Below are 12,179 nucleotides of genomic sequence, written 5' to 3'. Positions count from 1 at the left end.
TACCTAGTGTTTCCATGCTCTTGTCTTCTCTGAGCTCAGCTGTTCCTCCTGGGACGGGTCTGGTTATTCTCACCAACAGGCTTCCAGCATGAAGACAGAGTTTTCTGCTGTCTAGGATGGGAATTTCTTCGTTTGTTTCATAAGCAGCATGTTATTGTGGTTTCCTTGGCTGGAGGATTTCATTTTTATTTCTAATCTCCGCCATGTGTTGGTCAATACGAGTGTGGAATTTGCCTAATCTCTTCCTCCTTCGCCCATGTGCTCACATGTAATTCTCCAAGCTGCGTTGCCAACACATTGCCTCAAACGAGGTAGGAGACGGGACTCTCCAAGCAATCTGAAAATGAACAATTGTGGTATGCAGCATTTGTTCCACTCTCCTGCAGAGAGACTTAGCGGGCAATCGCATGAATAACAGCAATTAGCAATAAGTGTCTGCTTTTCCTCAACTGCTCCGTAAGTTTAGCCAATATCTGCGGACTAAACAGGCATTAACTTGTCATTCTCTCTCCTACTGACATATGGTCTATGCTATCACTCATGAATCTATGGCTATGTAAACACTATACATTAAAAACACACACACCTAAGAATGTTGGGAACTGTAGTTTACCCCTAGGGTTCAAATTCTCACGAAGTTTAGCAAATTAGTTTCCAGGATGTGTGCTACTGTGAATGTCATAAAGCCCACATTTTGTGAATGTCTGAAAATTCAGAGATATGCCAGTAAATGTCGGTAAGTCGCCTCAATATGGTAGATGACATTTGCTAGTACAGTGGTACCTTGGGTTACATACGCTTCAGGTTACATACACTTCAGATTACAGACTCTGCTAACCCAGAAATAGTACCTCGGGTTAAGAACTTTGCTTCAGGATAAGAACAGAAATCGTGCTGCGGCGGCGCAGTGGCAGCAGGAGGCCCCATTAGCTAAAGTGGTGCTTCAGGTTAAGAACAGTTTCAGGTTAAGAATGGACCTCCGGAACAAATTAAGTACTTAACCCGAGGTACCACTGTATCTGTTGCCAAAATGATTAAATATATATCATACCCAACTGCACTGGAAAAAATGGGACATCTCACACACACACCGCCGCCCTGTGAGAGCACGGGTACCTTGCTCTCACACAATATCAGGTTGAGTTTTTGCCTTGAAAGAGTGTTTAATTCGGGTCTGCAATATCGCACCATGCCTGAAAAAATGTTTTTTTCAAGTCTGCAATCTCATGCAGGTGACATGACTAGCATGGGATTTCAGACCCGGAAGATGGTGTCTCAGATTTGGGCTGCATCATGTTTCAAGTCATGATGAATGCACTTTTGAATGACCTTAATTTTCCATAAGGACGGCTTTCACCCATAGGAACCCAACTGAGGCATATAACTGGCTTTAGCAGCTCTGTTCCACCAGCATGGGAAATACAGCTGGGGGACTCTCCAGTATTAGTGTCACGGTTGTGGACTGTTCTGTTCTTCATGGCAAGATCTGACAGGTTCCCTGTCTTCCTGTGCCTCGTTTTACTGTTCTATAACAATTTATACTGTCCACTGCTGTTGCTTTTTTTTACAGAGGCTAGACTCCTATATGCACTTAACCTGTGAGTAAGTCCCACTGACTTATTTCTGAATAGATAGGTGAAAAATTCTATTTTTTAAAAAAAGATTTTGTTGCTGAGCTTTTATTACTTATTTTGCAAACCATTCTTGCACAATATTTTACATAGAAGAGCAGCTTTGTAAATTAAATGGGCTACCTGACAATATTTATCCATTTGTTTCAGGAACCACTAACTTGCTGCTGCTGAACAGATTGTTCTCTTTTGCTAAGGAACTATTATATCGAAGTTTTTGAAGGACCCAAAGAGTGAAGAGCTGCAGGCCACCCAAAACTGTAGAAGAAAGAAAATCCACATGTTCCAATAAAGGAAACCGTACAACCATCTTGTTTAGATGTATAACAAACTTTAAATATTTAATAAAGATTCTATGTAATAGAATCAGGCATTACAGATAAGCAATTGTGATTGCCAAAGCACAAGAGGTGGGTTATTTGTATATTTGGTCAAATAAGACCGTTCTCCCAAAAATAAGATACTAGGAATTTGAAATGCTTAACAGATAACATGGCTTTAGGAGGTGGGGAGGGGCAAAAGCATATAAAATGCCCAATACAAACAGAAAGGGGAAAAAATTGAGAAGTGTGTTAGCAAACAAAAACAGATAAGGTCATATTTAAAAGTATATCTATATATAAATACATGTTGTACAGGTTAAATCAGCTGTAATCCCAGGGGAATGTACAAGGTTCTTTTAAAATACACTTGGGATATTTTGAGAAAGGAATGTTTTAAAGATTGGCAACAATGGGTCTATGTGTGGCCACAAGAACTATCATTTTTAAAAAAACACAAAATGAGTGGGAAATATAAAAATCCAGATGCATAGAGTGTGACAGCCCAGTGCTATGAGTTGCTTATAAGATCTGGTCTAAGAGCCCCAGCATGGACTTGACCCTGGACACACGGGCTGGTGCTCCCTTAACCCCTTTGCTTCACCTCAATACCAGCCAAAGACCAAATGGGCAAAGTTGCATCTTCTTGTGTGACTTCCTATGTGCCACGGGCAACTTGAAGACCGGTGAAGCAGCACCCTCCATATCCTGAAGTTAAAGGATGAAACAGGACCCCCCCCGCCCAACAACTAAGAAAGACACAACAGACTCTGACTCATTCCGTTCATAAATGTGCACTTCTTCAAGTCTGCAATATTGGTGCCACTCTTGGGTCCTTAGAAGCAGTGATCTAACCAATAAGAAAATAAAAACTTTGGCCTTTCTAAAAACATACATATTTGCTTTATAGGAGATATATATACACATATGCACATACACACATACCTCTTTTTTTTTTTACAACAGAGAGAGTTGCAGCTGAGAACAGGATGGTGTGGAATGTGCACTAGATAGAAAAAGTAAACGCTCCTTTGCTAGCTCCTCTGAACAGCCTGTCAGCTTAAGAAGGACACCCCATATCTTAACTTGCTCGCCAACGGTTAGCAAATTGCTTAATACTGTAGAAAAATAGAGATCACATTCTGTTAAAAAGTTGCCTTGTTACAAGGATCTGCTCTATCAAACCAGCAATTCGGTCATACGAAGAGTTTCTAGTCCAATCTACAAAAACATAACCACAGGAGGGGGGGAAAATAGAACTAACTTCATAATAGTGAGTGCAAAACAGTAGCCAGGGTGGTTATAGTGTTGGTTTGAAGCAGTAAATTGGGGGCAGAGGCTGCACAGGTTGTAATTACATGTAAAACAATGCCTTGACTTCGTTTTGTTTTAGATTTGTGTGAGAGAGGGGAGGGGGCATTTTTTGTGTTTGTTTGTTTGCAGATGCCAGGTAAGGAACTTAAAAAGCAAAGCCCCTTCAAACGGTAGAAGTCCAAGCTGATTTCACAGCCAGTCCATCAGTCTTCATCCCCTTCGGCACTCACCCCCTCAGCTGGCTGCCTGCTTTACGAAGACCAAAGTTAAACAAAGCTGAGGGTGCAGAGGTTTGGAGGTTTAAGCTCAGAAAATTCACATTCTTTCAAAAATCATTTTGCTAATCTCCCCTGTTTACATTTTACACAGAGCAAAAGCCAGCTTCCCCTCACACCCCTCCCATCTTCATCCTGTTTACCATCCTGCCTGAACAGGGCTCAGCAGAGTTTTAAAAATGACCAACCCATGCCAAGTAGAGGCATTAAGGCCTAATGCTACAAAAAACAGATGGTTCCAAAGTGAGAGATTTTTGTGCACTCTCTCTCTCTCTCTCTCTCTCTCTCTCTCTCACTTTCATGCAAGCTCCGTAAAGCTGTGGGATATGAACTACTTATTTCCCCCACTGGCAGAGACGAGGGCTTTGTCAGTACACTCTGAAGTCACTGCTTGTAGGAAGCTTAAAGCTATTTCCCTGCGTTGGAAACCAGCAAAACATTTGCGGAAGGCAGACATCTCCTGAGACTCGTGTCTTTTCCACATCACACCCTTTCAACTCTGGTGGGATCGTAGGCATCTGTAAAATAGGAAAGGCAGCCATGATTATTACCAGCAATTTATAATAGTCCCCCTTTTCCACTAATGCAGGTCCCTCAGGCTTCAACTGGAATGCCGCATGGTCAACTCATTTAAAACACCAAAGCCCCCCACCGCAGTTGGGTAAGATGGTCCTAATGTGGCAAGCTTTTGAGTTCTCCAGGACTCTTCAGCAGGTAAAGAGGTCACAGAGGTTTGGGAAGGTATGGGGACCATTTGGTCCTCCAGATGTTGCTGAGCTACAACTCCCATCAGCCCCAGCAAGCGTGGCCAGCTATGACTGCAGTTGTAGTTCAGAACCATCTGGAGAGCTAAAGGTTCCCTGTACCTGAGTTCAGGGGTGGTGGGATGAGGAGAAACAACAAACAAAAACAGGGAGGGAGGAAAATTAGGCTGCATGTTAGAGCCATGAGCTCCACTTACAGCTTGAGCCAAGGTGGAGATTGCAGGCTAATTCCCTCCCAGGTGGTGCCAAAACAGGATTCCAGGAAGAAAAAGAAGAATGGCTCCTCCTCCTCCTCATTTAAAATAGACTATCTGACAATTTTTACACTGCTTGTTCTATCAGCAATCCCATTTGGTGGCTAAGTCACAAAGACCACATATTGTCCAGGGATACCCATTGAATTAAATGGTACAGTAGGACTTGAAACTCCAACCACTGGACCACATCAGCTCTCGGTATTATTAAATATGGGCTGTGGTTCTCTGTTCACTGAGTCTTGTGAAAGAACAGAATATGTTTGCCATGTGGTTCCTAAGGCTTCAAAATTGTTGCAAGAGATAGCTTTTGTTGACAGCATATCACTTATTGGCTATAACATAGGCAAAATGATGTGTAAATGGAAAATGGAAAACACAGAAGAAATAATAATAATAATAATAATAATAATAATAATAATAATAATAATAATAACAACAGGAAGCTTTCAAAGTTGCACAGAATTCTCCATGAAGCAGGGAGTTAGTTGTGTGAACCTGGTTTAAGGATGGATGAATCAGTCAGTCAGTATTGGTTTTCTCCATCTCTCATTTTCCCATTCTTAATTTCAGTTTTATTATATATTTTTAAATGTCCTGAGAATTCATCAGATATACATACCATTGTATGCCAAAAATGCACACATTTGCAAGCAATTTCTCCTCACCAAAGATGCATTTTATTTACACTTTCCCCTATGATTTTTTGTAAACATTACTTAGGTGAAAAACTGAACTGTGAAATTCAGAGCAGTGTGAATCTAAAAGGAAAACTGTGTTTTGGTTCATGTATTGTTGGGGGATTGAGAATTAGGTTCTTCTGTATTAAAATGAGAACTGAAATGAGCTTCTCCTCCATTTCTAGTTTGGCTTTAATCTATGCACCTGCCTATTTTAATACTATGAGATGGGTTTAAAAAAAAATGAACAGAAAGCTAACACTTTTTTTCATTCAAATCAGAATTCACTACTCCCTATCCACACAGCTGTCATCAAAATATAACTCAAGAAATGTAAACAGATAAATGAGACTATACAGAATACTTTATGTTTTGGAGGATAATGACTTCCATATCCTTGTAGATAGAGAAAGCCTTACAAGGAATAATTTACCTAAGTAAAGATTTCCAGATCCACTCGTTACTTGGGTATTGAGCTGTGACAGAGGGCAAGCAGCAGCTTTCATAAGCAGCTCAGATATATTTTCTCTCTGTTTCTCACTACCATGAAATAATTTTGTCCTCAGCTCCAACCACTACAAAGAAAGGAACTTCACAAATTCATCATGTTTTAGAAATGGGGGGGGGGGGCGATGACGACGACATCCCATGATGTTGATATTTGCAGCATTTTCTACATTTTCTACATACTGATGCAGAATGCCAACAGTCACATAAATGCAGACAGCTAATACAGTCGTACCTTGGAAGTAGAACGGAATCCGTTACAGAAGTCCATTTGACTTCCAAAATGTTTGGAAACCAAAGCGCGGCTTCCGATTGGCTGTAGTAAGCTCCTGCAGCCAATCAGAAGTTGCAGAAGCCCTGTTGGGTGTTTGGCTTCCAAAAATAGTTCACAAACCAGAACAGTCACTTCCAGGTTTGCGGCGCTCAGGAGCCAAAATGCTCAAGAACTAAGCTGTTCGGAAACCACGGTACGACTGCAGACAGAAAAGCAACTGTGTGTGCCCTGCAGATTGATTGTATGTAGCAGGGCATTCCAGCCAGACTGGAGGCCTGCCACTGCAAAAGGAGTGCTCTTTTATGGCACAGCCAGGTTGACTTCAGGATTCCAAGCATGGAAAAGGGAAATGAGGGAAACTGAGATAACTAGTCCATGTGAACTGTTTAACACAAATTAGTACTGGTGCAGGATACAGAGCTTTGGAGGAGGAAAGAGGACGACTTCTCCTGGGGACAGAATAGGAAGAACTTTACTGGATCAGGCTAAAGGCCCATGTAGCCTAGCATCATGTTCTCAGAGTGGACTCGTGAACTTTTTAGATGCATACCCTACCCTAAATTCAAGAGGGAGAATAAAGTGTTTTGTTGAATCAATATGTACTTCATGTGAGCCTTCCTAAGGGAGCTGTTTCCAGAGGAAGAACTATAAGGGCAATGGGACTCGCTATTGACCAGACAAGGGATTTTTCCACCTGCCTTGCCCCACCTTCCTGCTCTTGGAGCTTTCAGAAAGCAGTTGCTGCCATGGCCATTATGTTTGTGTTTCTTTTGATGAACTAAGTGAACTTTACTTGTGTTTGTGCTGTTTAGCCTATTTTTAAAGTTGTTTTCTTAAGAGTGTTTTATAGAAGGTGGTTGTTTTACTGATGATTTGTGCATTATTTTATATGATTTGTGTTGTAATTGTGATGGTGTATTATGTTTTTGTTATTTATTGTTTGCGAGCCACTTTGTGACTCGTGCGAGTGAAAAGCAGCATAGAAATATAAGAAATTAAATTAATAACAAGAGATTTGGGCCGCTTAGAAAAATGGGTAAAAACCAGCTTGCCTGTTGATAAGGGAGGCAGAACGGAAGGGTGTTCTGACAATTTGGAGAATTCTTAAGGCCGCAGATATTGGTGGCATTTTCGTAACGTATAATCATAAAATTGTAGAGTTGGAGGGACCCCAAGGGTCATCAAGTCCAACCCCCTGCAATGCAGGAATTTCAAAGCATACATGACAGATGGCTATCCAATGTCTGCTTAAAAACCTCCAAGGAAAGAGAGTCTTTCATTTTAAAAATTATAGGTGCTATGTATAGTCACCTTAGATGTTACGCTGTAACATGATTAAGTGTCTTTTGTAGTGGGGAGACCACTTGGGGAGGGAGGAGACCCAGCCCATATTTCAGATTACATGCAATTATTCCTCTGCAGTACCTATGTAGCTGGTTATCCATTCACTTAAAATATACAGCTTTAATTTTTTATTTTTTATTTTGCAGATCTTTGAAGTTCACTATGAATCTTCCCTCCCTTTGGGCAGTGTCAAAAGTGTCTTATTTTTCCCAACAGTGCATATCAGACAACATGCCAGGCATGGATTTTACTAGGCACTGACTGGCAGCTTTTTCTGCTTATACACTTGCTTGCAATTAAATGGCAGCTGCAAAGTTTATATTTGAGATGGTACAGGAAAATGCCCTTTCTTTTCAAGGAGGCTTCAGAGGAAGTGTATAGCCATCATCACCCAGCAAAAGTGCTGACCACAAAAACCCTGGAGGAATTTTGCTCTTACCTAAAGAAACTAAATCCCTTCCAGTTTTCTTCTCACTCACGTTGTCCCAGAGCCCATTTTCAGCCAATGAGATGATGCGCTTGGAAACGGAACTCCCGTGGGACAGTTTGCGGGGTAATTCATTGCGGCCAAGGGAAATGTCGCTTCCTCTTTCCTCCGGGCCTTTTAGCTGCTTATCCTCATCTCCATCCTCCACCGAATCTGCATTTTTTATGCTTAGACGTCTCATACGAGAGACAGAGTCAACTTCTTTCATCCTCACCAAACGGTCCATGGCAGCTCGGCTAGGGGCTGATGCAAGTTTGCCTTGCAAGGTCTCAATCACCTTTGAAGTGCATCTAGCTCTCTTTTCCACACCAGGTGGAGCCATATTTCTTTCAGCAAATGGAAGCACAACAGACTCGGCAGAGGGAGTCTGGTCAGCTTTGGGTCTACCAAGACCTCCATGGTGCTCAAAACATTGTTCAGCTATCAAAACTGCTTGACTGGAAGGCTGGTCTTCAATAGACCCCAATGAGATGTTTCTGTCTCCAACGAAGAGGGAGCTTTCTGTCCAGCCACACTTTCGTCTTCCTTCGTAAGAAGATACTTTTGCTTCCACCTTGCCCTCCGACACGCTTTCTTCTGGCAATTCAAGGCTCTGGGGGACACTGTCAGAGTGAGAGTGTTCATCCTGAAGAGTGCTGTTGTCAGGAATGAGGGATTCCACAGCTACCTCTATACCCAATATCCGAGCTGCTCTTGCCTGAAGCGATTCATTTGGGGGTATCTCACTGGTGATAGGTTTCCCATGACTATCTAGTTCAGGCCCTTGACCGTCATCAAACCCCACAGATCTCAGATCTGGCTCAGAGAGACCTTGGTTCCTATTTGTTAAAGACAATCGCCCTACAGAACCTCTGTCCAAAGCCAAGTTATTCCACGGCACTGCGTTTTTTGTCAGCCTACCAAAGTTGATGTTGTCTCTGTGATTCTTAACTTGTATTTCCTCACTGAAGTTAATGCTGTTGAATGGATTGTAGTGATCCTCATCGTCATAGTTGCCCGGCAGAACTTTTTCGATTGGGTGTGGACTCACAACCTGTTTTATTGTCCTTTTCCCAGCTTCCTGATTCCTTGATTCTGCAACCACATATTCATTCGTGGCCTTAACTGAACCACCCACCTCTTTTGCCTGCAAGCAGCTTTGGGACCTAGCACAAGATATGACCCTTGCACTTGAGCTTTCAGATGCACTTAAACTTTCAGGTTTGGCTTTATCCCTCTCCTGTCTAAATATAGGAGTGACTGATATAAGAGTTTCTGACTGCATGCCAGGTCTATGGTCCTGGGTTGGCCCATCAATCCTAGAGGTCCCACTGCTATCTGTCCTCTCTCCTTTCTCCCTTTCTGACTCCTGCCTGTCCTCATTCTCCACACTCTCATTCTCTACCCCATCTTCACTTTGTTCTTCCTGCTCTTCCTGCTCTTGAAGCTCCTTGTTAAAACTTTCCAGCTCACTTATTATATCCCAAGGACGGCGGCTAACAGGTTTCAAGAGGAACTGCCCAAACAGCTCCTTACTACTGCAAGGGGAGCTTCCTTCCTCCCTGATGAGACAACTAGTTTCTCTTTCCTGCCCAGGGAGAGGGGTGCACGAAGCACAAGGCAGGTTCTGGCTTGCCTTTGGGCTAAGGACTGCAGTCCGAGAACACACATTATTGCTAGCTTTGTCAAGATACCCAGGAGCTTTTGCACTGAGTGCAACCTGCCTACATTTTCTGTCATCGGCAGGTAACACAGATAGATGTTCTGCTTCCGCAGTGGATGCCCCACATCTTGAGAACTGTGAAGCTGTCGCTGTATTTGAGCCGCTGGGTTCTAAGCGTTGGAGACGATGACACAAGATTTTGGGTTCTTCTGTGAAGCTGGTCTGCGTTTGCTGGTCTTTGTACTGATCACCTGGCCATGAGCCAGAGTACTGGAGCTCCTTGTGCTTTGCAGGCTGCAGGAGTCTGAGGTCATTCGTTTGTTTGAACTCTGGTCTCCACCACAACTCCTGTTTTTGTAGCTCATTCTTATTGGCCATGCTTCCTGTAAGGGCTTGGAGCTCCAAGTCAGTGGAAGAGGTACTGAGGAGGCTTTGTTCCTGCAGACCCCCGCTATCGTCAAAACCATTCTTCTCCTCGGCTCCCTGGGTTAAGTTGTTGTTCCTATCGGTATCAGGCAGGTTCAGTTCAGATTTAACTGGGACGGAGACCAAACAAAATATTGTCTCATTGGTTTTTTTCTTTGAACTCCTCTTGCTCTGAATCTCAGTCCCAGGTTCAAACGTTTTCACTTTAGTGACTGTCTCGCAGGGGGGTTCCATCTGTGAGCTTTGGACAGACAGCCTGCCTTTTGGGTATCTGTGATCCAAGCCGTTACCTGCGTCATAACCGTCTCTTTGGATAGGCAAGGCACAACTGTCTTGATCGACGCTGGACTCAGCTAGCCACTTGCTGCCGTGTGCAGAATTGCCAGGGACCTGATCACATTTCACAGCAGTATTTAGCGAGTCGAAAAAGGCACTGTTGTACTCTCGTTCCAGAGAGCTCTCTTGGAAGGCATGGGAGCCTGTCCTATTTGTATCCACAGCATATTTCTCATCATCCTGAAGACTGTCTTGGTGCGCTACTTTAATATGCCGGATTCGAGGGTCATCAAAAGGAATGTACTGGACGGAAGACAGGTAACCCTCCCCATGCCTCAGGTGGCTTTTCTTGTCACGAGGAACCTGCTCACCTTTGCAGTAGGTACTAGCAGAGGGATGGTAACCAAGCATGGCTCTCGTTCTCTCCACTGGACTCTGCATACCATTACTAAAGCACATATCATAGTCAGGCACTTCACCAGGCAAATGCCGGCTCATACTTTGCTGAGCTGGAGATTTGTAACAGGGAGGGGGTATGTACAAAGGGGGCTCCAGACCAGCATCTTGGCTGCAAGCATCCTGGATCTGATCGTTTGCTTTGGTCAAAGAGGAGATGGCTTCATCTTTCCGTTGGTCATCCTGGAGCGAGCTGGCTTCTAGGTTTCCCCTGGTTTGCTGATGCAGCTCGTAAGACGGGGGCTTCAGGGGTCTGCCATACTTAGGCTTGGGCAAGGGATGGAAGTGGGCCACTGGCTCAGGGTGTTTGGAGGTCTCCAAGCCGAACCCAGTTGGGGGGCAAGATGTCGCTTTAGTTCCACGGAACGAATGCTTGCTGTTGACCAAGGAAGGCATTTCAACACACCGCAGGCTCTCTGGTGAAAGAACTCTTGGCAAAGATTGCGATTTCCCCTTCGCATGGGAGGCAATGGCAGTACCTCCTCGTCTCACCGAATACATCTCTTGAAGCAGCCTTTCTCTGTCACCATCTGTCATGAGTCCTCCAAAGTTGGTTGGTTGGTTCCAACCTTCTGTCCTTAGACTTTGCCACCTGTAGTCCCCAGGGGCATTCCAGGTCTCCTGCATGCCAGTTCTCCTCACATTCTCCATTCCACCTCCTACCTCCCACTGACTTTCCTTATCAAGCCCATACAAGGCACAGGGCACTGCCATGCCTTTCATTTCAGAGTCTCCTCTGTCAGTATAACCCAACAATACACTAAAATCTTGGCCCCTTCTTCTCCAGTAGGCAAGATCTTTATCCGTCTTGGGACGTGAAGGCCAGGCTAACTGCGGTCGGTCATAAAACCTGCAAAACAAAATGAAATCTTACTAAAGAGGCCCATACAATCAAACAAACATGCTTTCTTTTCCTCCATAATTAAAAATAGAATCTCTGCCACCCAGAATCATGAGCTTGTTTCTAATCCCAACATCCCCACAGATATGATGCACGTGATCTTTCTATGAGGAACTACAAAAGAGTTCTTTACTTACAAGACATTTTCTTTTACTGCAGTGCATACATGTTGTAAAACTGCATGCATAACATTCCTTTGCATAATCACATTTCCTAAACTTCATGGTATTTCTTAACATGGAAGTGATTTCTACATTGGAAGTGTACAACTTATGAGTTGTCTCTTAGTGAGAAATCCATACAAATTCCTAAAACTGTCAACTCTCTATAGCACATCAAGATGCAGTGTTAGTATTCCTGCAAATTGGAGGATCAGACATGTAACTGCCATTGAGTATAAGCCAAAAGAAACATCAAACTTCACTGACAGGGTAAGAATATAGCTCAGATAGGATCGTTTTCTTCCATTCCTGTCAATCCAAATGTGTGGAGGTTGTACGTGAGTGAGAGGAAGAATTGTCCATGGATGGGGAACCCAAGGACTCCCCTCCTCTTAAAAACAGAAATATTCAAAATTGAAAATGTAATGCACCCCCAAAAAAGATTATTATTTTTTAAAAAATGAAAT

At 43.3% G+C, this 12,179-nt stretch overlaps 1 protein-coding gene and 1 long non-coding RNA gene across 5 annotated transcripts in view; one reads left to right on the top strand and one right to left on the bottom strand.

Annotated features, from left to right (window-relative positions):
* LOC309515731 overlaps positions 1-12,179 on the top strand; it is a 606,047-nt gene that overhangs the window by 119,883 nt on the left and 473,985 nt on the right. The gene's annotated exons all lie outside the window — the stretch shown is intronic.
* Positions 1,943-12,179, bottom strand: part of JCAD (junctional cadherin 5 associated) — a 76,000-nt gene continuing 65,763 nt past the window's right edge. For all 4 annotated transcript variants that reach the window (XM_082193741.1, XM_082193740.1, XM_082193742.1 and 1 more), the window contains 2 exons: positions 7,803-11,500; positions 1,943-4,058 (listed from right to left, as the gene is read on the bottom strand). In XM_082193741.1, coding sequence (XP_082049867.1) covers positions 4,024-4,058; positions 7,803-11,500 — 3,733 coding nt within the window. In that variant the 3' untranslated portion in view covers positions 1,943-4,023. The remainder of the gene's footprint in view (positions 4,059-7,802; positions 11,501-12,179) is intronic.

The sequence above is a fragment of the Podarcis vaucheri genome, assembly GCF_965113315.1.
Source record: "Podarcis vaucheri genome assembly, chromosome: 12".
Classification (NCBI taxonomy): domain Eukaryota; kingdom Metazoa; phylum Chordata; class Lepidosauria; order Squamata; family Lacertidae; genus Podarcis; species Podarcis vaucheri.
Note: the sequence above shows the minus strand (reverse complement) of the source record. Positions and strands in the feature narration are given on the sequence as shown.